This window comes from Podarcis tiliguerta (assembly GCF_965153285.1).
Source record: "Podarcis tiliguerta genome assembly, chromosome: 13".
NCBI classification, from domain to species: Eukaryota; Metazoa; Chordata; class Lepidosauria; order Squamata; family Lacertidae; genus Podarcis; species Podarcis tiliguerta.
The window spans coordinates 38,277,412-38,302,365 of NC_139546.1; the positions used below are offsets into that span (position 1 = coordinate 38,277,412).

The following is a 24,954-nucleotide window of genomic DNA, read 5'->3' on the forward strand; positions in this document are numbered from 1 at the left end:
GATTGCCGAATCACAGAAGAGAGGCACGCAGCATTGGGTGTTTGCTCCAGACTTAAGCCACAAGTCTTGGCTCCCAATTCTCTTCTTCTTTTGCAACTCCACAGGAACACAGACTCCACCCAGTGACATACTCACTTTGCACAAGGACCTCCTGGCAACTGCCTGATTTTCTTGGCCCCGGCTGACATTTGTAGAGTTTACCCGTTTCATTCACTCCCCCCTTCTGGAGTGGGGCACCAACCAACAGCCTGCGGGAGCAAAAACACATGGAGACAATTCAGGGCTGTCTCTTCTGCCACTCCTGGGGACTGAATGATGAGACAGAAAGCTCTCCAAGGACCCAGAGAACCAGCAGTTGCATACCCTCCATTTCTTCCGCTTCCGAACTGCGCTACACTCTGCCCAAAGCCCAGTGCTGCTTCCTGGAAGACGGTTGGCTGCTCGGTATCCAAACTGAATCCATGGCATGGCGTCAGCACTGCAGGGGATGATCAAAGAACTTCCTCAAGCTTTTTTTTTTATACAGAAAGAGGGAATTTATTTGTTTTATTTATTTATTAAATCGGTATACTACCCTTCATCTGAAGATCACAGGGCAGTTGACAACATTAAAACACAAAAGAAAAACACAAAATGTACAATAAAAATGAAAGCCGAAGGAAACCAGTTTAAAAGGACATCCCACAAACCCATTGAAAAGGACATCAAATTTTAATCACTTAAAGGCCTAGCGTCACATTCTGAGCATTTGTAAAGTCTCTCTTCAGTGTGCATTCTTTTATGTTTAATACGATTGAATGGAGAAGTAAAGCCTTGTTGCACTCTGAGCATTTTTATCTCCTCTCCACTTCATTGGCTCTCTGGTGTGCAATAAGACCTGGCAGGGAAGGACACCTCCTATCACAGTCTGAGCCTCTCCCCTGGTGTGCTTGAAGGCTGGTGCTGTAACTGAAGTTCTGCCCATGTTCTGAGCATTTATAAGGCCTCTCTCCAGGGTGGAGGAGACCCCAAAGAGGCCAAAATAGTTTGGCAACTGCTGGGCTAGATTAACCAGCTAAATCTTAGAGCAGGAGTAGCCAACATATTGCTCTCCAGGTGTTGTTGGACTCCTACTCCTCATCAGCCCCCCAACCAATAGTCAGAAGTGACGGGAGTGGTAGTTCAACATCTGGAAGGCACCGCGTTGGCTACCCCTGTCCTTGATGATTATCAAACTTTGGGTCTGGCAACCCATAGTTGAGGGTGATCAAGAGACACCTGTAAGGAGGCGTCTTGAATTCTAGTGGGCTGGCCATGATCTGCTGCTGCTAGATGGCAAATGGCAGCTGAGGGTCTCCCCTGAACTGGGATTTTGTTAGGAGCAGCTGTAAGGAGAAACCACTTGCTCACTCTATTATTTACTTCCAACCATAAATCTCTATATGTGGCCCACTTTCCTTTCATATTTAATTTTTTGCTCACTCTAGGTCTTTGCCTAGAGCAGCAGGCAATGCATATTGTCAGGCAAGACGGGGTGAGTGTAAGATTGGAAAAATGAGAAACGGAGAAAAAGCAACAATGACACATTTGCTCATTCCAAGCATAACATCCCCACTTTTTCTCTGATAGTGGATCCTGATCTTGAGGAAGATACCGTGCCTTTAACAATGCATGACAGGTAAATCCAACAGGTGTTCCTTTACCTAAACACAATGGAGTTATGGTGATGAGAAGGAAAAAGCTAGGCCTGTTGAACTTCTGCCCATTAGTACACTGTCCAAATCACAAATCTAATTAGAAAAAGGGTGATGCCCCATGAGGTTTACATCACAATTTCTGGGGAATGGGTATATGTGAAGGAGGGCATGAGACAGCAATGAATGGCGGATGTAGGGAAAAAACTTAGGATGCTGAAAGCATAATTATTCAGAATGCAGTTCAGGAAGTAACCGTCTGGTTATCTCTGCCAGACTAACTGGCTTTGTGACCTATGAATTTGTTTATGATGGGTCACACTGCAAACCCACGCAGCTAGTGCTTGCAACACATTTTCTTCATGCTATGGCCTCGGACATAGGCCTTCCTGTGAAACAAATAGAGAAGAGAGATCCTTGGCGACAGGAAGTTGGGGGAGGGAGGAAATGACTAAGTTGCATGGTTCTGGCCGAAGAAGAGTCTGATGACCGAGGGATATATGGATCCTCTGCTTGCGACTGCAGCGGGATCCTGCCGCCATCCGTAGGCATTCACTCCATAAGACGCACAGACATTTCCCCTTACTTCTTAGGAGGAAAAAAGTGTGTCTTATGGAGCGAAAAATACGGTATATATTCCCAGGATTCTTTGGGGGAAGCCATGCTGCCTTGAGGCAACTGCCTCAGCCTAGCTCACAGGCCGGCCAGCTCTGATCGGTGAGGTCAAATGCACTTGTATACAGTGGTACCTCAGGTTAAGTACTTAATTTGTTCTGGAGGTCCGTTCTTAACCTGAAACTGTTCTTAGCCTAAAACACCACTTTATCTAATGGGGCCTGCTGCACAATTTCTGTTCTCATCCTGAAGCAAAGTTCTTAACCTGAAGCACTATTTCTGGGTTAGTGGAGTCTGTAACCTGAAGCATATGTAACCTGAAGCGTATGTAACCAGAGGTACCACTGTAATATTTTAGTTTATTGTGCCAAGCTCCTGTCAGGGATGGACCAATCTGTGAAGTTTGGTTCTCTCAGTTACTAACTTTTCCATTTCAAATTCAGTCCTCCAAATTTCTGTAGCTCTTCTTCTTCTTCTTCTTCTTCTTCTTCTTCTTCTTCTTCTTCTTCTTCGATTGCATAATCCAAAACACACAGAAATGGTACCTTAGGGTTACCATATTTCAAAAAGTGAAAATCCAGACACAAAAGTTGTTGAGCTTTTTTGGGGGGTGGCATATGCCAGCCCTACATACATACTTTGACTAAGTATTGAATATAAAATACACCCTCTGCCATACACTATTTTTCTATGCTTCCCGCTTGCCTATAAAATATTTCTGATATTAGATTTTGTTGACTATTTTTTCATTGGCCTGTTACATCTTTGCTGCGACCTATACCATTGCACCTCATTTATGGGATGCTCTCCTCCGGGAAGCTCACCTGTCACCTACTTTACATATCTTTAAACATCAGGCAAAAACAGTCCTCTTCTGCTGCTATGCTGCATATTTTTATACAGTGGTACCTCGCAAGATGAATGCCTCGGAAGACGAAAAACTCGCAAGACGAAAGAGTTTTTCATTTTCTGAGTTGCTTCACAAGACGGATTTCCCTATGGGCTTGCTTCGCAAGATGAAACATCTTGTGCCTTTTTTTTAAACCGCCACTGCATTCCTATGGGAAACCGTCAATACACAGCAGTGCTTCGCAAGACGAAAAAATTCACAAGAGACAAGACGAAAAAACTCGCAGAACGAATTAATTTCGTCTTGCGAGGCACCACTGTATTATAAACTGCCCTGTGACACTCAGAGGAAGGGTGGTATAGAAATTTAATAATAAATAAATAAATATTTTATTTTTTTAAAAAAATTAACCATGTCAATCCTGCAGAGTCCTAATAAAAACCTATCTCAGGAATTCTCAGCTTACCTTAGTTTTTATTCACATTAGCAACTTTCCTAAATACTCCTGGCTTCTTGTTTTGTAGCTAGAGTGGAATTCTTGGAAATATATTCATTTTTATTATATCATTACCAATGAGGAATGGCTTGCCTCATCCCAGTTCATTAGATCTTTTTGTTCTTGTTTCTGCAGAGGATGGCAATTCATCTCACAAAGATCTTGCCATTTTGAAGCGATATTTATTTTCATTTATCTTCTTTGACCAACCCAATATCAGCATTTAAGGAGAATAATTCACTTTTGGCTAAATTATACCTGAAATGTTACTTAATTTTATTGCAAGAATTCTTCTCTATTTGTCTGAAATATTACCATATTACCTGTGTATAGGGTTGCCATACGTCCAGAGCTGAAGTAGCATCCAGAATTTTTGGATATTGTCAAAAGCACAACAACTTTCCCAAAAAAACCTTTGTGTCTGGATTTTTACTTCTTGAAATATGGCAACCTTACCTGTGTATAAACTTATTTTATATTTGGTGTGCCCTGTCATGTATCTTTTTGTTTTTGCCTGCTATCCCCAGCTAACATTTCTAAAGTCATTATAAACAGCACATCTGTTATAATGAGGAGCTTTGACCATTAATCATTAGTTTTGATATTGGAGCATTATAGATAATTTATATCCATTTACATAATTCAGATTCAAAATCATATTTGATCATACATTCTTTCAGAAAAGGTCTTTCTAGCCTGTCAAACTCTAGCCAGTCAAATGCTTTTTCTGAATGTAAAAATACACATTTTGTCAGTATATTCCCTAGTATAATGCATTTTTGAACATCATTTTCACCAATATATTCCTTTTGCATACATATATTCCCCTAATGCATGCATTTTTGTAAACAATGGTTGCAGAACTGCATCACACAAATGTATTTCAATGGATAGCTGCATTTTGAGAAGTGCAAATTAGAAAGTTTCTTATTAAAATGCAAACAAAATTAAACTTGCTTCCCGATCCCTAGCTTCCCCAAGCCCACCACTGTACCAGCTGAAAGCTGGTGATGACAATTTCATGATGTATGGATATAAGAGCTAAATGGAACCTCCATTTTCAAAGGCACTTCACGTGCAACCTTTTTCGTGGACATGACTGCATGGCATGGAACTGACTGGTTCCACCTCTGACTTCTATGTTTCCATTGGAAGGTCGAAACAGCTTCTACATGTATAAGGGTCTTGGGATTGATAAAGCCACTTCCACCTTTCGAAGGAGGTGGAGTTGTGGGCTTCACGGCCCCACCACGCGTGGTGGCTGGAGCCCAGCTCCGTGCGATTGGGGGGATTCCCGGCCTCGTCATCCCCTGGCCAGCCAATCGGCTGGCTCTGGGGGCATGGCCTGCCCTATTTAAGGCAGGACACAGCCGGGGGATCGCCCTCTTTTCCTGCCTGCCAGCTGTTCTTGTTCAGTTTCTCATTTTTCCATCCTTCCAACTTCACATCACTTCAATTGTTTCTTTTTCTAAAGCCCCCACAAAAATTAACCAGCATTTTAAACTGGATTTCTCTCAATATAAATATTTTTGTTTGCAGTTTTTGCCTAATATAGACATTTTTGCAAGTCATTTCCCTCACTGTGTTTCAGTTTGCAAATTGTTTGGGGAAGTGCGAATTAGGCAAGTCCACTTTTAAATATGATCTATACAGAATTCCCCCTCACATTTCTAGGATATCAGCACATAATAAGAGCCCCTAAATTCTGGCGGGTTCCCTTCCCAGCCACACAAATGAAGTTTACCTGCATACATGTCCTAATGGGTGGGACCAGTAAAACAAGCCTGTTTTCCTCTTCACAGATTAACAGTAAAGGATATGTTTGTGAGAACCCAGTTAATATATCTCTAGGAAGGTCTGGTACAAGAAAATTAGGGATGTCAAGCTATTAATTTTTTTTATTGATTAATTATCTGCATATTAGAGAACTGTTTGAATTTCAATACTTGAATGTTATCAAACTTCATTACATGGGTCTTTTCAGATACTAGAGGAAATGTGAGAACGCTTACAATTTAATAAATAAAAGCTACCACATTGCTCTGGTTATCTCCCGCTTGGACTACTGCAATGCGCTCTATGTGGGGCTACCTTTGAAGGTGACCCGGAAACTACAACTAATCCAGAATGCAGCAGCCAGACTGGTGACTGGGGGCGGCTGCCGAGACCACATAACACTGGTCTTGAAAGACCTACATTGGCTCCCAGTACGTTTCCGGGCACAATTCAAAGTGATGGTGTTGACCTTTAAAGCCCTAAACAGCCTTGGCCCAGTATACCTAAAGAAGCGTCTCCACCCCCATCGTTCTGCCCGGACGCTGAGGTCCAGTGCCGAGGGCCTTCTGGCGGTTCCCTCATTGCAAGAAGCAAAGCTACAGGGAACCAGGCAGAGGGCCTTCTCGGTAGTGGCGCCCGCCTTGTGGAACGCCCTCCCATCAGATGTCAAAGCGATAAACAACTACCTGACATTCAGAAGACATCTTAAGGCAGCCCTGTTCAGGGAAGTTTTTAATGTGCAATATTTTAGAGTGGCTGGGGAAACCCAGCCAGATGGGCGGGGTACAAATAATAAATTATTATTATTATTATTATTATTATTATTATTATTATTATTATATAGAAGTACCAGGAAAGCCCCCTTTATACAACCGTTGTTATTTCCTACAGCAGTAACAACAGTAACCATAGTAACAAATATCTAGCTGAAGCTAGCAGATGTATGGATATAGTAACAAATATAGTAGTAACATAGTATGTAACAAATATCTAGCTGAAGCTAGCAGATCCAATTCTGTAGTTTTAAAAAAGTGTCCACTGCTATGCATTCTGTTCTTTTTCAAGGGTGAGTGATTTGCCCTCTGACATGTACTTCTGCTTTGCTCTGCCCTAATGGGTTTTTGTTTATAAGAAAATCAACTGGTCTTGCCCCAGTACTTCTGTTCTAGCTCAGAGACTCCGCTTTTCCAAATAACAATAAGGAGGCACTTACCTGTGGCACACAAATAGATGAGCAGCGGCAGAGAGTCCATCCTTGGCTAAGTGTTGGCTGTGCAGAAGCCTTGGGGAGGCTGGGTGGTGATTAGAAAGATTAGGCATCACCACACCCTCCAGAAGTGGGTGTTAAAGTTATGACCCTGTATGTAAAAAAGCGGTCGGATGAAGCAAACTTCAGTGCCCTTTGCAAAACAGAGGGACGTGGAACAAGGGATCGAAGGGGAAGCTGTGTCAAGAGCAGTGGTAGACGAAAGCATGTGGGATGTGAGGTTTCACCCACAAGTGGCCAAATATAGTACTCCATCAATACATTTCCTCTTCTATTATATTCTCCGTTTCTACATTCACGTTGTGAGATGATTTTGATAGTTATGACAGCCATTTTTTATCCATATAAAAGTCACTGGAGTTAAACCAGAGGCATCTCACTGACATATTAGTTACACCTACCTGGCAGACCTGCATGCTGAGAGAAAGTCTGTGTTTTTATTCTGGCAAAAATGTCCTGCAGTCAGCATAAGGAGAAATCTGCTGGAGCCAGAACAAGAATGACCTTCAGTATGTTGACTTACGGCAAATGCCTTTCACTCTGGACAATGGGACCATTCAGCAGATTTGTAACTAGTGGCCCAAACCCTCACACCTTGTTAATCCACAGCTGTGAACCGAGAACAATATCTTTCAGCCACCAAATGCCTGGGCAAACAGGAATTTTTTTTAATACTTCCCGTACTATTACTACCACTGTAGTAATACATCAGTGTGTATGGCATTTGACAGTATGAAGTTAAAATTATGGTACAGCAGAAACAAGTGAGGAAGCGTAGAATAAAGGCATTCAGTTCAGTGGCACCTATTTTAGCTTTGTTCCAGTAGGGGATGAAAGGCAGCTCCTGAGGAAGGATTTGAAGAAAATGAGGAAATTATAGCAGTTATGCAAAAGAAAAGAGGTGGATTCAAAGTCTGCAATCAAATGTGCTTTTTGCTGTCCCCAGGATATGTAGCACTCTATCATCTCTTCTGTTGTAAACCAACTTTATCAGCAGATGTAGCTATTTGTTTGATAATTGTTAATAGTAAAGTCAGGTCCTTTGGTTCAGTAAAGGAGGTGCTTGGTTCAGCTGGCACTCCACCTATGCCCAAGAACAACTGGCTCCTTTTATTTCATTCTGTAGGTCACAGTGAAATGAGTGCATCCTCTAGAGAGAGTTTGGATTTGATATCCCGCTTTATCACTACCCGAAGGAGTCTCAAAGTGGCTAACATTCTCCTTTCCCTTCCTCCCCCACAACAAACACTCTGTGAGGTGAGTGGGGCTGAGAGACTTCAGAGAAGTATGACTGGCCCAAGTTCACCCAGCAGCTGCATGTGGAGGAGAGGGGAATCAAACCCAGTTCACCAGATTACGAGTCTACCACTCTTAACCACTACACCACACTGGCTCTCCTCTAGGCAGGCACAGCAGAGGAACTGATCCTTGGTGAGACTGGCTGTCTTCATTGACAAGAGATTGCTTATCCTCATGGGATTGAGAGGAGGGACACCTCTGGCAATCAAATCCCAATATGATATGGACTTAGGACACCTTGTCCTGACTGGCTCGTCCTCTTCAACTCTGTTCCCTAAGAGCGCTCATTATGTGGCAGGAAACTTGCACGTTGTATCTGTATCTGTTTCAGAGTCTTTGGTCTGTCTGGCCTCTGTCTCAACATCCCCAGTGGTTCCTGGTGCCCTTTGGGACTGGTAGGGCAGAAGGCCAGTAGTAGTTGGAGCCAGAGCCAATGGCAGGCAGAAACAGCTAATTCTAGCTTAGCCCTTGTCCTCCTCCCTGCTTGTTCCTCTACAAGGAAGAAGCTGGAAGGCAGTTAAGTATACCCTGGACTGGATATACAGGCAGATAGAGGACAGACAAAGGCTGGTGGGGAAGGGACCTCATTTGCCCTAATGGACCAGGCTCCACTGACTCATCTCAGTGGGTTAGAGTGTGGTGGCTGATACTGCCAAGGTTGCAGGTTCAATCCCCGTATGGGAAAGCTGCACATTCCTGCATTGGATTAGATGATCCTGATGGTCCCTTCTAAATCTATAGTTATATGATTCTATTATTGCCTCAGGATGAGGTCCCCCCATGGTGCCTGTGGCTACCAAGGTGCCCTCAGACACTCCCCTTGGTACTTGCCAAGGCTCCTCCTTTCCCTGTTTTTAAAAAATATTATTCAATTGTTGGGGGTGCTGCCTGAGTGTGGGTGTTTCCTGCCCCTTCCCCTCTGTGCTTCACTCGCTTATAGGTGAGGTATGAGACACTTCCTGCCTGCAAACTTGCAGCAAGGCTCAAACTAGGTGATACTGTCACTACATGGCTAGCAACCATACCAGGGTCCTGAGGACAGAGGCAGATTTAAGGGAGTGAGGAGACATGGGGGTGCCACAGGAGGCACCACAACTATGAGGTAGAGTGGAAGGCAAGAGGCAGGGGGCAAATTTTGAGCGTTGCACAGGGCATCACTGAGATTTGAGACCCCAAGGTCTGGAGGAGCAGCACTCTGTTGAAAGTCCACTGAATTTTTGTTATTTTTTATTTTTTGTATGTGCTCTGTAACTGTCCCCCACCTTGAACTGTTTTATAATATCTCGTACATCACCTTGGGATATATGTGGAAGGTGATTAAACAGTAATAGTAATAATAGTAACAATAATAAGTCAGTTTCCACATATATCCCAAGGTGATGTGCAAAATATATTGCCTTGGGACATATGCGGGTGGTGAATAATAATAATAATCCTGGGAAGTATTAAAGGTGCTGGGAATTGTAGCTCTGTAGGGGGTAAACCACAGCACCCTTGGATTCTTTGAGGGAACCCATATGATTTAAATGTTCTTCAAATGTGCTTAAATGTAGTGTATTGGCTTGAATATAAGCCACACTTTCCCCCCAAATTCTGACCATGAAAAGTTAAAATGCGGCTTAAATTTGTGACCTTACAAAAATTGGCTTTTAAGAAACAGAACATAAAAACATTTTATTGCCGATTTGCAAGCTTGAGACTGTTGTGCAGTTAATTCTAATGTCATTCATCACTTTACAGTGCAGTATTGATTTTTTAATTGCATTTAATTTGCATTTATGGTGCTACGAACAGGTGTTTAACTCATTTGTGGGTCCTCTCTAGTACGCATAAGATTTTCTTCTACATTTGCCATTTAGGGGTGTGAGTGCCTGCAGAACTTTAAGGGAGCAGCTTATATTTGGATATTGTCTTTTTTTCTTTCCTCCCGTTGAATTTTAAAGGTGCGGCTTATATTCGGGTGAGGCTTATCTTCGGGCCAATACAGTATGGTGAGGATGTGAATAACATGGGCTCAACTAATTCAATCCTTCTGACTTTTGATTCAAGATGAAATATTTTGAGAGATGTCCTGACGCCTAATGGGGGGGGGGGGGGACCACAGACTCTGCCTTTCTGTTTTGCAACTTCTTGCTCCGTTGCAGGAGATGGTCTCAAAGAGGGAGTAAGATCTAGAGTGTTGCAAGGAGGCAGATCAGGAAGATAAATTATTACACCTCAACCACTTCCCCTTTTCCTGTGCTGAGCAAGCTTTACATCCGGGCTCTCTTGGTGCTGGTCTGGCTCTCTGGTGAGCTGCAGCAGGCGTTTCATCTGCAGCATCTTACCTTGCGCTGATGTCCACAGCAGGAGTGATATAATCAGTAGGTGGATTATAGCAGCTTAAGAGTGTTATATTGATTAAATGCTTATACCTGAAGGAGCGTCTCCACTACCATCATCCAGCCCCACTGAGGCTCTGAGGGCCTTCTGGCGGTTCCCTCGCTGTGAGAAGTGAGGTTACAGGGAACCAGGCAGAGGGCCTTCTCGGTAGTGGCACCTGCCCTGTGGAACACCCTCTCAGCAGATGTCAAGGCAATAAGCAACTATTTTACTTTTAAAAGACAACTGTTTAGGGAAGTTTTTAATGTTTGATGCTGTATTGTTTTTAATATTCGGTTGGAAGCTGCCCAGAGTGGCTGGGGAAACCCAGCCAGATGGTGGGGGGTATGAATGAATGAATGAATGAATGAATATTGAATCTTCTAATGGATTTGGTATTATGGCTGCTGCATACACAACATTTAAAGCCCCTCTCCAGGAATCTTGGGAACTGTGGTTTAATCCTTCACAGAGCTACAATTCATGGAATCATAGAATCATAAGAGTTGGAATGGACCCTGAGGTCATCTAGTCCAACTCCCCTGCAATGCAGGAATCTCAAATAAGGCATCCATGACAGATGGCCATCCAAACTCCTTAAGAAGAGTTTGGATTTGATATCCCGCCTTTCACTCCCCTTCAGGAGTCTCAAAGCGGCTAACATTCTCCTTTCCCTTCCTCCCCCACAACAAACACTCTGTGAGGTGAGTGGGGCTGAGAGACTTCAAGGAAGTGTGACTGGCCCAAGGTCACCCAGCAGCTGCATGTGGAGGAGTGGAGACGCGAACCCGGTTCCCCAGATTACGAGACTACCGCTCTTAACCACTACACCACACTGGCTCTCAGTGTGTAAGTAAATAATTCAAAGGTACTATAGGATAGTTACATCTCAAAACACATCTTGCAACATCCAACCTCCAGTCATGATCACAAACCGATGCCTTTCTTAGAATCACAGAATTGGAAAGTTGGAAGGAAACCCCAAGGTTTTCTAGTCCAACCCCCTGCAATGCGGGAATCACAGGTAAGAATTCCTGATAGGTGGCCATCCAATCTCTGTTTAAAAACCTCCAGTGAAGGTGAGCCCACCATCTTCTGAGGGAGTTCCTCCCACTGTTGAACAACTCTTACCATCATTCTTCATTCAGAACACTCCAGATGACTCTCCAGCAGTTTCCTAGTCATTTGGGGATATTTGCCTGCAATTTTCCCAAGCAAAAGTTGGGGTCAAAGTAGCGTGGCTGTGGGCCATTATGGGAGATGAGCTGGTCATTTGCTGTCCAAATTGGACCTTACCCAGTCACTGTGTATCAACTGGTGTGTGAAATGCAGCATGTGAAATTTACATGTATGTAAATTAGGGGTGGGGTGGTGGAAGAAAATTGATTCAGTTGACACTTAAAGGTGAAATCACCTAATTTCCAAAGCAATAAATGAAAACACAGCCATCTTTTGAAATTTGTGTTTCTCTGAAGTTTGCAGTTCAGTTCTCGTCACGCAATGTGCACAAAAATGCATATAACCTGGGTAAAATGTGCATATTAATGCATATAGCGGAGAAAAGAACTTGCAGAAATACATGTTTATTAGGGGGAAATGCTTTGCAAAAATCTGCATCTTCAGAGAAATTTGCACAGAAATGCTGGTGAGTATTCATGAGGCTCAGGACTCCAATTCTGAGCAATTTGTAATCCCATGTATGTCTATTTGGAAATAAGTTCCTACTAGTCAGTGGCTACTGAGCACGATGGCTATGATCTCCCTCCACTGTTGAAGGCAGTGTGCCTTTGAACACCTGTTTCTGGGGCTCCCAAGTGGGGAGAGTTGCTCTTGTGCTCAAGTCCCACTTGTGGGATTCCCATAAATATCTGGTCAGCCACCGTGAGGAAACCACTTCACCCTCCCATTGAAATTGAAATTGCTAGGGATTTTAAACTGCATGCTCATTATTCAAACTACGACTCCCAGGAAACTTTGTGGGAAGCCATAGCAGTTAAAGGGGTATACAGAACAACATCATTTTGCAATGCGTATCTGCTGAGTAGAGAGAGAAAGGGTATTGTGGGTGACTTCATTCTGCAAACCTTTTGGAGTTCCTGTTTGTACATATTAGGAACAGAAAGTATAGTTGTTTTGAAACAAGTAGACAGATCATGAACTCCTCATTGTCTGAGGAGTTCCTCTCTTTTAGAAAGAAAATGCCCCTTTCTTCACCTTCCGAAGACAAGATAGCTGTTTTTAAAGACACTTGAAGGCTGTCACCCATGTTCATGTTCAGTAAGCTGGTTTTTTTGCAGCATTCTTGGAATCTTTGAAGCTTTGATGAGCAGAGGTGACAGTGGGATAAAAGGAATGTGTTTAAATCAGGTGTGTTTGTGTGCATGCTGATAGAAATGCAAAGCAATTCTTCTCTCAAAACACCTTAGTTAGTAAGAGAGGACCTGACCTGGTAGAAGTGTATAAAATAATGGAGGAAATGGATAGAGAAAAGCTCTTCTTCCTCTCTCATAACACTAGAACTTGTGGACGTCCAATAAAGAATGTTTGGAAGATTCACGACAGGCAAATTGAAGTGTGTCTTAACACAGCATGTAGTGAAATTACAGAACTTGCTCCTACAAGATATACTCTTGGATGGCTTTAGAGGAGGATTTGAAGAGAAGGCTAATCATGGCTACTAGCCCTGATTACTGTATGCTATCTCTACTGTGGAAGGCTGTGTGTTTCTGAATGCCTCGGCTTGATCCAGCAGAGCTCCTCTTATGTTCTTGAGTGTATCAATCAAGGTCCAATCTTGAGACCATTAAAAATGACATTGAGTAGAAAAAGAAGCATGTAAGGTAAATTGGCACAGACCTCCTTGTTTCTTTACACCAATTTATTGTGTCTCCAAGACTCAGGCTTTCAAAAAGAAAAAAGAAAAGAAGGGACTCTTCTGTATTGTGATGGCAGATATAAATGGGTGGATGGAACAGAGGACAAGTTGCTTGACTTAAGATGGCTGGTGTTGGGAGAGAGGAAGGGGCACAGCAGGCATTGGACTAGGGTATAGAGCTCTCTAGGGTCACCAGTACCCCATCCCCCAGCCACTGGGAGGCATGCCCAGGCTCTCACTCATTTCTGAGTGTGCAGACACTGCCCACATTTCCCCCCATTTTACTTGGTGAACTACAAGGGCAGAGAAGTTGCATTTGGAAACCAATGAGGCGGCTAGGATTCCAGACTTGGTGCCAGATCCCGTGTTTATGCTGAAGTTATGACACTTCCGTTACAGCAAGCTTATACCCGGAGGCAATATGGGTGTCTTTTAGAATGGGCTAGGGATGTGGCTCACACACTTTGGGGACATTTAAAGAGAGGCCATGGATTGGTGTGTCTATAAAGTAAGAGCTGACTAGGTTTGGTGGTGCCGATAACTTCTTCCCAGGGTTGACTACGGCCCTTCTGGTTCTGGAGTGTAGATGACCAAGGGTTGGCAGTTCTTGCCCTTATCGTGCCAGCAGACATCAAAGAAGGGGTAGACGGTGCCTGTGAAGCGCTCGTGGAAGGCAAAGATGGGAACCAGGTTGTCTTCGTCACTGGCGTCGTAGAAGGCAAGGATGCCGTCATCAAAGCTCAGGTAGATGCCGATACGGCTTGGCTTCCCCTCCAGCTTCAGCGACTGTGGGTCCTTGTGTTCCACGTGGGCCTCGTATGTCTTGCCTTCCTTGCAGCCCACCAGCCAAAAGCCATTGGAGGGGGTGGCATGGAGCCGGCCCTTGCGCCCTGCCTCGGCCGAGATGAGGCCTAGAGACCAGCGGGGCTTGTCGCTCACAATCACCTCCCAGTAATGCTCGCCTTGTGAGAAGCTCTGGTGCGACACCAGGCAGTTGGACTTATCGAAGCGCTGCGGGTCATCGGTGCTCACGGCTTGCTTGTGCTCCACACACTCCACTCGCTTGCCATTCTCGTGCACCACCAGGTTAGCTTGGGCCGTGTCTGGGTCAAAGGTGAGGTTCTCCAAGGCTGGGGAGGAGGAAGAAGGTGAGGTCAGGGGACAAGTGCGACTATGGACATCCGAAGCTGACTAGCAGGTGCTCTCTGGGGAGATGCTACCAGAGGTTGAACCTGGACCTTCTACATGCCAAGCAGATGTGCTGCCACTGAGCCATGACTCTTCCCTTCATTTACTTTTCTTAAGGCAAGGAGTAAATCCACAGATGGGATTTCTATGCTTTATTTTTGGAACAAAAATACTTGGAATCATATTGCTCATTTTAATGTGCTAAGTTACACAATGCACCACAAAGGGATGTTGGTTTTTCGGTTGTGAGGGGAATTTGACTGGTCTTACAGATGCTGCAAGATATGTCATTTCCTTTGCATAGTTTTCCTGATCAAGGTCACCCCTCTCAAAATTGCTATTAGTGCAGTTTGATGGAGTGGGGGGTGGGGTGGAGATGAGCACAATAAATACCTGTTCCCCCTTCTAGTAGCATCTAGGAGGGGAGGCAATGTAGGACAGGGAAACAGCAGGGAATGAGACACCACTGCTGTATGCAGAACCTCAGCATCCCTTAGCTGCTTTTAGTATTAAAAAGTCAAAGGACGTCCAGTCATGGCACTCTTGATTCACTCCTAAGATTTCTGGTGCTTCAAGGGTAAAGCTGCAGTATCCTGCTGAGTCCCTTTCTCCTTTCACTGATTGGTTAATGTAGAAACCAATGAATATATGCAGATTTACTGCATTTGCATAATTTATCTGAGCTGCAGGTATCAGCTTCCCCAGGTGTGGATGCAATTTTAAAAAAACCTTGTTCAGAAAAGTACACATAGCCTTGTCCAATAGCTCCTCCCTCCTTGGATCTCTACCTGGCATGAGTGCACGGAACATCTTCCTCCAGACTTGGAACTTGAACTCATCTGAAATGATGGGGAGTTGGATGTCCATGCGAGCAATTGGAGGGGACTCTCCAAGAATCTTCTGCAATCTACAGAAAGGGAAAGAAGGTGTGCATTGGGGGGTGGGGGGAATAGAAACCCAAACTGCCACTCCCCCACCTCCAGAAATTCAAGGGCATCGTTCCTCCTCTAAACTTTCACACTGCTATTTTAAAGCTCTGCACCAGTGGTTCCCAAATCCCTCCCCGCCATGGACCACTTGAAACTTGCTGAGAGTCTTGGCAGATGACTAAGTTGTTTATCTGCCTGCTGGAGCAACTGTAATGTGCTGTGCTCAGTGCTGTATGGTTTTTAATTGTATCTTAATTGCTTATTTTATTTCTTGTATTGTATTGCCATTTGAATTCCATAGAATTCAAATTGTAAGTGTACTTCACACACACATTGAGGACCACCTGAATGAAGCTTGCGGACCATTGATGGTCCATGGACCACAGTTTGGGAACCCTGCTCTGCTCTGCACAGTTCAACAAGTTCTGAAGATTTTCAGCAGTGGAAAGAGCGTCCCAAAATGCTGGTCCTTATGTAGACAAAACAGCCCCACCCATGCAGACAAGGACAGACAAAGGTTTGCAGAAGTACAAAAAATATAAGTAAAGAAATAGCCAAGAGAGGAAAGCCTCGCAAACAACCAAATGAGGTCTGAGCATTCTCACTGGGCACAGAATGCTGGCAGTCAGCCTCTCTCTCTCTCTCTCTCTCTCTCTCTCGTGTGTGTGTGTGTGTGTGTGTGTGTGTGTGTGTTTTAAAGTGAGGGTAAGGAGAATGAAACATTTTTGAAGGTAGCAGAGCTGGGGGATTGGCTGGCATCCTGAAAAAGCACATTCCACACTGCATTCCATTATAATGCAGGTTTCAACATAGTATTCAAGTAAAACAAGTGTTATGCAAAAGAAAACCTGTCATATTGAGGATCAAATTGAACTAGAATGGTGTTCAGATTATTGGAAAGCACCTGAATGTGCTTACATCAAGATGTAGCACCTCTCAGGTGGGCACCATTGCCATTCTCAGAGAACAAGGGACGTTTTCATGGTGAGTTCTGGCACCTCTTTTTCTAGAAGAAAAAAGGTGAGTTTTTCTTGCTGTTGTAAAGAGCGGTATGGTGAAAGGTGACTGACTTAATACAAAGCTTGGTTGTCTCTCTGTTCCCTGCCTTTTATTTATCTACCATTTATTAGCAAAGATTTATAAGCCACTTAATGAACACTGTGTCTTATCTGCACAAGAGCAGTCATTGGCATTTCATGGACGGCATATTTCTGAATGGTTTGATCCTAACATAGGAACAGAGGGTCCCAGGAGGTCTGGAGGAATGTTATAGACGCGGAGTGAAGGTCTTGTTCTGCTCATGAGGAGGTGGGTGAGGGCAGGACAGGGGCAGGTCAAGCTTAGGCAGAGCTCAGGGTTTAGAAAGGGACAGCTGCTCACCTGCTGGCCACCATACAGTATTTCTGCAGAGAAAAGACAGGGAAAAGAAAGAGCTTAGATTAGAATAATAAGAAGTAGCTGCTATGCCCTATGCCAGTAGGTCTCAAATTTCTTTCCCCCATGGACCACTTGAAAATTGCTTGAAAAGTCTTGGCAGAGCATTAAATGATTTTTCTGCCTTCTGTAGCAATCGCAATGTGCTGTGCTAGGCACTGTATGGTTTTTAAGTGTATTTTTCTATTGCTGCTTCATTTCTTACGTTGTTCACTATTGTATTAAGGAAATATAAGAAAAGAAAAGAAAAGAAAAGAAAAGAAAAGAGAAAGCAGCAATAAAAGTACAATGAAAAATCAGCAGTGTTTTAATTTCATTTGTTTATGTAATACACTTTTTATACACCATATAAAATAAAACTTTAAAATTCTTGACCATGTGAGGATGGGTGTATTTCAGGGAGAAGTCACAGGGGGGAAAGATAAAATTGGTACCTGGGGGTTCTAGGATGGGGGTGGAGAGTTCGGTGTTTTGGAACTATGAATTATGTAACCCAATTATGTATGCCTTCCCCACAAGCCCCAATGTTTCAAGTTTCCTTTTCTAAACATGATACCGATTAGGATTTCAGATGGAAACTCTGGATGACTTGTGGGAAGTGGCAGAATGAGGTGCTGCTTCGTTGCTATTCCAAGATTTTAAATTGTAGTCTTAGGCTGAAATGGGGAGAGGTTTCGTTCCTCTAAACTGGAGGTGATATAAAACTGGGGAGCATAAGGGAGGATTCTGCAAATGCTACAAAGTACAGTCTTGATGATCTGTAGTATTGGATCAAATATATAATAGCTAGATAAGGATAAAAGATGCAGTAAACATAATATTAAAGATGGAACCCATGGAGGGATAGAGAGGGGTCTAAGAGTTCGAAAGAACTCTGTATTTTGTTGACTGAAAATATTATGTTTTATATGTATAAAAAATGTTTTTCCAAAAAAAAATTAATAACAAAATTATATAAAAAAACAAAAGCGGACAAGGAAAAGAACGGCCAATTGCATAAGCAGTGTAGGAATTGCATATATGTAGTGACTCATTAGCACTATGACAAAAAGAAAAGAAAAGAAAAGAAAAAGACAGGGATGAGGACCTTTGTGGCCCTGAAGAGCCTCACCCTGAGAAACTCCGTCTGTGGTTCGTCTTGCACCTCTCTCAGGACGACCTCCATCTGCCTGAGCTGGTCCAGGTAGCGGTTCATGGTCTTGCTCTCGTTTTGCAAGGCGTCTGTGGCCTGGTGCTGCACCCGCTCTGCCTCCCGGCCCAGAGAGGCCTCCAGCGCCCCCAGGAAGGCTCGCATCACCCCCAGCTGTTCGGACACTTGATGCTTGAAGCGCGACACCGTCTCCTGGGAAAGGAGAAAGAGGGCTCCTGGGATCACTTCTGCACTTCGTGCCCTAGTCTTTGGCATTTTCTTCCCGCCAAATAGCAGCCTTCGTTTTATCTTGGGTTCTCACTCAGCTTTGTGTCCATTCTTTCCCAGCATCCTCTTTAGCATGAAATGAAACCCCACTCAGCCTCCCTCGCAAATCCTGTGGTGTTTAGGTTAGCTGTTGAGGTGGTAGTTTACTCAGGAGGAAAATGAGCTGTGGAGACTTAAATGACTTAATTAATAAAGATATTTAAAGGTGTGTATATGCCTTAAAGCACATTTGCCCTCAAGAATTCTGGAAACTGTAGTTTGTTATGGGTGATGGGAATTGTAGCTCTGTGAAGGGTAACTACAGTTCCCAATATTTTTTCTTCAGGGCTTTCTCTCCACATGAGGAAACATAATTTTCAGGCTGGGAATTGAGTGATAACTGGCCCTCACAGAACTGAACAATCCCTTCTTCGCCAGTGAGCAGTTAGGAAAAATAGGCAGGATTTTATCAAACAAGGCTTCCTAAATATTCTGATTAAATATACTTTGGGCACACATCAACCCTACAAAGTGGCTTCATAGCCATTCCCCACTTCCCAGGGGACCACTGGGAATTGTAGTTTTGAGAGTAGAGCCTCTCAGAAGTCCCAGGGAGCCTGGACCACTTCCAGGTTTTGTTCGCTTAGCTATAATAAAAATGAAAAGCAATGACACACAAAAGCAAAACAAGGCACTGAGGAAGAGTGAAATATAATTGAATACATATATATTTAATGTAACAAACACTTTTCTAGCTTCTAGCTGAAAGTGTGTGTCACAAAAGCAAGTTGTGAACCTTTTCAAATGCCCCCCCCCCCATTGGCAAGTGTCTAAATTTGAGGCCTCCTTTGAGTTTGGAGCTCAGGTCAAATGGCTCTCCTGCTCTCCTCCTCTGATTGGCCCTGTCTGTGAGGAGCAGACAAGGCTGACACAAGGCATTTTGCTGCCTGAGGCAAAGGACAATATGGTGGCCACCCCTTCCACATACAGATGATAACTGGTCTGTCAGCTGAATATTACGCCAACCCCAACAATGGGAAAACACCTTCCAGAGCACCTGAGGGCAGCAGGTGAGTTAGTGGCTGTAGAACATGCCATGAGGTACACATATCTCAGTCTAAGCACCTGCTGCCTGAGGCACTTGCCTCACTCTGCCCAATGATACAGCCGGCCCTGGCCACAAAGAATTATTGGGACTTCTACAGAAATACAAATCTCAAGATTCTTTGTGGGGAAGCCATGTTAGTTAACCCTGTGGGGGGGGGACCTGTGATACAAGTTTGTAGATTAAATGTGTCCTTGCAGATAATGTCACTCACCTCCACTTCTGCTATTTGCCGATTCAGGAGGGCAATTGTCTTCTCCTTGCGGACTTGGGCCTCTTGCAACTGGACTTGTTGCTGAGGAAGCTGCTTCTAAAATTACGCCAAGAAAAGAAAAAAGGGGAATAAGGCATGTGGGTCTAATCCAGAGAGGAAGTCACTACTATATCTATCATTTAAAACAAATAGTTATTTAGCTGGATTTCTTTCTCCCACCGTGAGATCTGGTGGGTAAACCACACAGGTTGTAGCCAATGCTACATTGACTCAGACCCTTTGAAGTTAATGGGTGTGGTTGCAATTTATTCATTTCACTGGGTCTGCTCTGAGCAGGACTAGCATGAGATGCAAACCTCACATTTGGAGTAAAAGTCCCATTAAAAACACAAAAATACAGGTCTTAGTTCAGGTACAAAAAATATGCTTTGCATATCTAGCTCAAATCTCTGGCATCTCCAATAGGGCTGGGGAAAATTTCTGTCCAGTTGGGTAGCCAATATGGTGCTCTCCAGATGGTGCTGAACTACAGCTCCCATCATCCCTGACCATGCAGGCTGAGCCTGATGTGAGTTGGAGTCTAGCAACATCTGGAGGGCACCATGTTGGCTAGCTCAGGGGCTTTCAACCGTAGGTCTACAGGTGTTGGTCTACAACTCCCATAATCCTCAGACAGCTTAACCAATGCACAAAGATGATGGGTGTTGTAGTCCAACGTCTGCAGACCATAGGAGAGTTTTACCACATGATACAGACTCTCCAATTGTCCCTAGTTTCCAGGAACGTCCCTGATTCAGAGAAGACATCCTGGTTTCTGATTTCATCCTGGAATGTCCCACTTTTCCTTAGGATGTCCCTATTTTCACTGGAGAAATGTTGGAGGGTCTGGAGTTATCTGACCCCCCCCCCCAGCGGTCTGAAGGCAATCCTGTATAGGGAAGGGTTTTGTTATGTTTAGTGTTTTATTTTGTTTTTTTTATATGTTGGAAACTGCCCAGAGTGGCTGGGGCATCCCAGTAAGATGTGTCGGGTGTAAATAGCAGAATTATCATTATGGAATGGGATGTCCCTATTTTATCAGAGAAATGTTGGAGGGTATGCATGATAAATTGCTCAGTTTAAACTGGGCGGTCATCTGAGGTAAATATATGAGGTTTGTCCGCTGGAGTGATTTACAAGACGGGGTAAGTCTGGTGCCAGACAGGAAGGCCTTCAACAACCGATACCTACCTTCATCCTCTGGTGGGCCTCAGCTGCAGTGATGATGTTGTGTCCTTTGTGTTTGCCCAGGGAAGCGCACACCCCACAGATGACCTGCCGGTCCTGCTCACAGTACACACTCAGGGGGTCCAGGTGCTCCTCGCAGTGGTCTCGGGGCACCTGCCGGAAGCTCTCCACCAGGTGCTCCATCTGTTGGTTGATGCACAGCTGTTCCACCTTGGTGATGGCCTGGCAGGTGGGGCACCCTGTGCTCTTGCCATCTTCTTCCTTGGGCACCTTGGACAAGCAATCCTGGCAGAAGGTGTGGCCGCATTCTGCTGTCACGGGAGACTGAAAGAGCTTGAGGCAGATGGGGCAGCTGAGGTCCTGGTGCATGCCCTGAATGAGAGGCTTCTTCGACATGGTGGCAGAAGGAGCAGGAACCTGGGGGCCAAAAGAGCTTGCACTTGAGATTTTGAACCCATATTCTTTTTTTATTTTGCTTAACCACACACATATCAGACCGCCAGTGCCTCTTTATTCTCTGCACTGGGGCAGGCACCCACCAGAAATTGGAAATACACTATTATTACTACCACCAACACCATTTATTATTTATTTGTTGCATTTATATCTCAGGTTTGCGCTCAAGGTAGCATATATGGCTCTCTCCTTCCTCATCAAATCCCCACAACAACCTTATGAAGTACTAGTTTAGGCTGAGACGCAGTGACTCTCTGGCCCAAGGTCACCCTGTGAGCTTCATGGCAAGAGTGCGGAATTTGAACCTTGGTCTTTCCCAGGTCCTATTCCAATGCTCTAACCACTGTACCGCACTGACCCGTTTAGAATTGTTACTGTAACATCACAGCTCTTTTAGGCTGGAGAAGCTTCCGTAGAGATTCTGAGGGGAGTTGGAGACTGAGGGAGAGGCAGAGGAGATTCTGGTGAGAGTTGGTGACAGGCCAGAGAGACTGAGGAGATTATAGTGGCGAGGAAATCATAAAGGATCGTTCAGAGAAGACAGCAGTGCATCTTCCTCAACCAGAGTATGAGACCTATGAGACCTCTACTTCCCAGAGGCTTCTCAGAGTTCCCTGGGAAGAGGGATTTGATTGTTAAACCGCTCTGAGAGTTGTAGCTCTGTGAGGGGAATAGGGGCCTCCTAACAACTCTCAGCACCCTTAACAAACCATAGCTCCCAGGATCCTTCGGAGGAGCACCTTAAAGTGGTATCATAATGCTTTAAATGCATAGTGTGGATGTGACCTTGGTCAATGTTTCTCAAGCTTGGGTCCTCGGCTGCTGTTGGACTACAACTCCCATCATTCCCGACATGCTAGCGAGGGATGATGGGAGTTGTAGTCCAACAGCAGCTTGGGACCCAACTTTGAGAAGCCGTGTGTGAATTTGTGGGAGAAACCCATTTCAACCCAGGCTCTCCCTGATTCACAGCTCAGTCTCTTAGCAACTGTCCTGCATGATAAAGGCACCCAAAGCTGGTGCCTTTCTCAAAGTGGGAATCCCAGGCTTGTTGCTCAATTGCAGAAGACTAGTGCAGTTCTTCTGAGCAAGCAACCCGTGATTTCCTTGCTTTCGCCACCTCTTCCTCCCAGGCCCCGTCCTACTCAGGGCTGACTCAGGCTGAACTATTGCAAGCGGGAGAGGAATGTGATGCCTGCAAAGCAGCTGCTGGATAATCTACAGGCCAAGCTGACAAATGCCCTATAAATAGTTCAGAAGGGGAAACTGGCATGGTAACTGGAGCCCTGCTCTGCCTTGTGGTATACTCTTGCATTTCCCGATAAACGGCTTAGCGTTCGTGATGCTGGTTGTTGCACTGCTCTGGGCTGCATGGCACTGTAAATTCAGATCTAGACAATGTAGTTTACATCTGCAGTCTTCAATTTTATTGCCTCTGTGACCGGCTTTCATTTTTATCCTGCCTTTCGTCTAAGGAGAATGGGCAGCATACACTGTTCTCTCTCTCTCTCTTTGCCCCTTCTCAAGTTTATCAGAACAAGCTGCGTTGTGGGTTAGGCTGAGAGATTGACATTGATTAGGCCAAAGTCATCCATTGATGACCTTGGGCATTAAGCAGGGATATGAATTGAAGGCTTCCTGAATCTCTGCTCAATTCTCCACACTGCCTCTCAATGAGGGATGCAGGAGAAATGCAGTTGGGTTGGCATTTTAATGCGCGGCTGCCTAACCCACATTTCCTGAAACAATGCATGAACACAGCTAAGCATTGAATGCTGCTTTTCCAACGCAGGTCTCCAACCATTGCATTGCATTGCAGGTGCACAGGTAAAAGTGTATTATTAGGGAAAGGTGTACATAAACATGCATATATTAGGTAAAATAACACCTATAAATGCATTATATGAGGGGGAAATGCATTTTAGTAAAAACATCCTGATGAACTTTCATGATAAGCTAATTCTAGATGACAATAGAGAAAATACGTGTTTTGTTTTTCAAAGGAATTTGGGCAAAGTTGGATTCAGTGGGTTAACCTAAGCCTTGAAATCAAAGAGGTCTGAAAGGGGAAGTGGAGAAGAGTGACATTCTTCCTTCTGCAGCTCTGTGTACTTTCTGAGGGAGGAAAAAGGAACTGCCCTCACCTCCTCATGACAAAGGGGCCAGTGAGTGGGTTATGTGACCAGAGGCTTTGTGGGCACCAGGGGGAGAATTCAATGGCATCGCTGTGCCCACGGGCACCATGTTGCCAACACCTGCTCCATCACATCCCTGAAAGTGGCACCTTTGGGGTGTCATCTTAGCCTTTCAAGGGATGCAAGAAGCCCTCTGAAAGCCTTACCTAGACTTCCCAAGGATCAAGCATCAGATCCACCTTTAAGGTATAGACGTCCCAGCTTCAGAGTCCTTCCAAAATTATATTCAGTGGCGTAGCGTGGGTTGTCAGCACCCGGGGCAAGGCAAGTAATTTGCGCTCCCCCCCCCCCCGCTGCACTATCCCTTCCCCAGATAGTCCCCTCGCTCTCTCTCCGCACCGCACCGCACGCCTGGCACCCTCCCCTCCACAGTGGGCGGCGACCCGTTGGCTCGGATCGGATTCGCACAGCCAGCACTGCAGTGAGAGAGAGTGAGTGAGCCAGGTAGGGGCAGAGAGCTGCGAGTGCAAGCGCCCCCCCCCCCCGATGTGGCGCCCGGTGCGGCCGGGCCCCCCTGCACCCCCCACGCTACGCCACTGATTATATTGTAACTCTCCATATCATGCCTTTCTGCCCAGGACCACCTGGCTCATCTAATCACCTTTTACAGAACAACCTGCAGCATCCACCTCACCTTTAATTTATGCTTGCAGTGGAGGCCCAGCAATAAATTCAAAAATGGGCGCAAATGCCAGATAGGTGCTTGCTGGCTGCAAAGAACAGGGGCTGTGCTGCCCAAGACTTTCGTCTTATCCTGCTGCACTCAACTGGGCAGCATTTGGACTTTTCTCCCCTCCGTCACTCCCTCCCACATTTGAAGAACCTGCAATACCCACCAGGTATTTTTTTAAATTTAAAATTTTCTGTTTAACCAACCCTTAAATAAAACGCCAGCCCAATCCTCTAGCTTTTGGGGATGTATCTGGAACATGGTTAAAGGCATGAAGTAAGAATCAGAAGAGAAAGAAAGAAAAAGAAAGGAAGATCTTACTAGGACAGACAAGCGTTGAAGAGAGGCAGCAGCGTCCAGAGAGGGAACAGCCAGAGATCAGAAAGGCAGCAAGGAGACACCAACCATCCCCGGACGGGCACAGAAGCCAAGTGAATGACCCTTGTCCCCGCCCCGGTTCTAACTATATATAGCTCTACAGGGCACCGTACTTCTGGGAAGGCTGGGGTGTGGGGGGTGCCCTGGAGGAAAAGGCGGCTGGTGCGTGGGAGGATTCCTCCCCCTCACCAAAGATGCCACTCAAATGACTTGGCCCAATAATATTCATTTCTTGATGCAGCCTTCTCTGCAGATTCAAGGGCGCCTCCTAGAGGCGAATGCCTGACATTGTTGCATAAAATACATACCGTATTTTTGGCCCTATAAGACTCACTTTTTCCCTCCTAAAAAGTAAGGGGGAATGTGTGTGCGTCTTATGGAGTGAATGCAGGCTGCGCAGCTATCCCAGAAGCCAGAACAGCAAGAGGGATTGCTGCTATCCCTGCGCAGCGATCCCTCTTGCTGTTCTGGCTTCTGAGATTCAGAATATTTTTTTTCTTGTTTTCCTCCTCCAAAAACTAGGTGCGTCTTGTGGTCTGGTGCGTCTTAT

General features: G+C 44.9%; 2 protein-coding genes across 2 annotated transcripts in view; both read right to left on the bottom strand.

Annotated features, from left to right (window-relative positions):
- Window positions 1-6,823, bottom strand: part of LOC310662762 (integrin alpha-X-like) — a 38,776-nt gene extending 31,953 nt beyond the window's left edge. The window contains exons 1-3 of the mRNA XM_083409839.1: window positions 6,624-6,823; window positions 364-478; window positions 136-248 (exon numbers count right to left, since the gene is read on the bottom strand). Of these exons, the coding sequence (XP_083265965.1) occupies window positions 136-248; window positions 364-478; window positions 6,624-6,663 (268 nt within the window). The 5' untranslated portion in view covers window positions 6,664-6,823. The remainder of the gene's footprint in view (window positions 1-135; window positions 249-363; window positions 479-6,623) is intronic.
- Window positions 6,824-13,197: 6,374 nt separating this feature from the next.
- On the bottom strand, window positions 13,198-24,569 carry TRIM72 (tripartite motif containing 72). The gene is made up of 7 exons (XM_083407221.1): window positions 24,348-24,569; window positions 20,709-21,122; window positions 19,479-19,574; window positions 17,875-18,105; window positions 16,710-16,732; window positions 15,189-15,307; window positions 13,198-14,342 (listed from the first exon to the last, which is right to left on the bottom strand). The coding sequence occupies exons 2-7, from the start codon at window positions 21,099-21,101 to the stop codon at window positions 13,771-13,773; spliced, it is 1,434 nt and encodes a 477-aa protein (XP_083263347.1). The 5' UTR covers window positions 21,102-21,122; window positions 24,348-24,569; the 3' UTR covers window positions 13,198-13,770.
- Between the last annotated feature and the right edge of the window lie 385 nt (window positions 24,570-24,954).

Excerpts from the sequence above, each read along its gene's own strand:
- TRIM72 (XM_083407221.1), bottom strand. The coding sequence starts at position 21,101 with ATGTCGAAGAAGCCTCTCATTCAGGGCATGCACCAGGACCTCAGCTGC. Across the intron at positions 19,575-20,708 it reads AGGCCCACCAGAGGATGAAG|AAGCAGCTTCCTCAGCAACA; the intron begins GTAGGTATCGGT and ends GCGTAATTTTAG. Across the intron at positions 14,343-15,188 it reads GTTCCGTGCACTCATGCCAG|CCTTGGAGAACCTCACCTTT; the intron begins GTAGAGATCCAA and ends CCTCCTCCCCAG.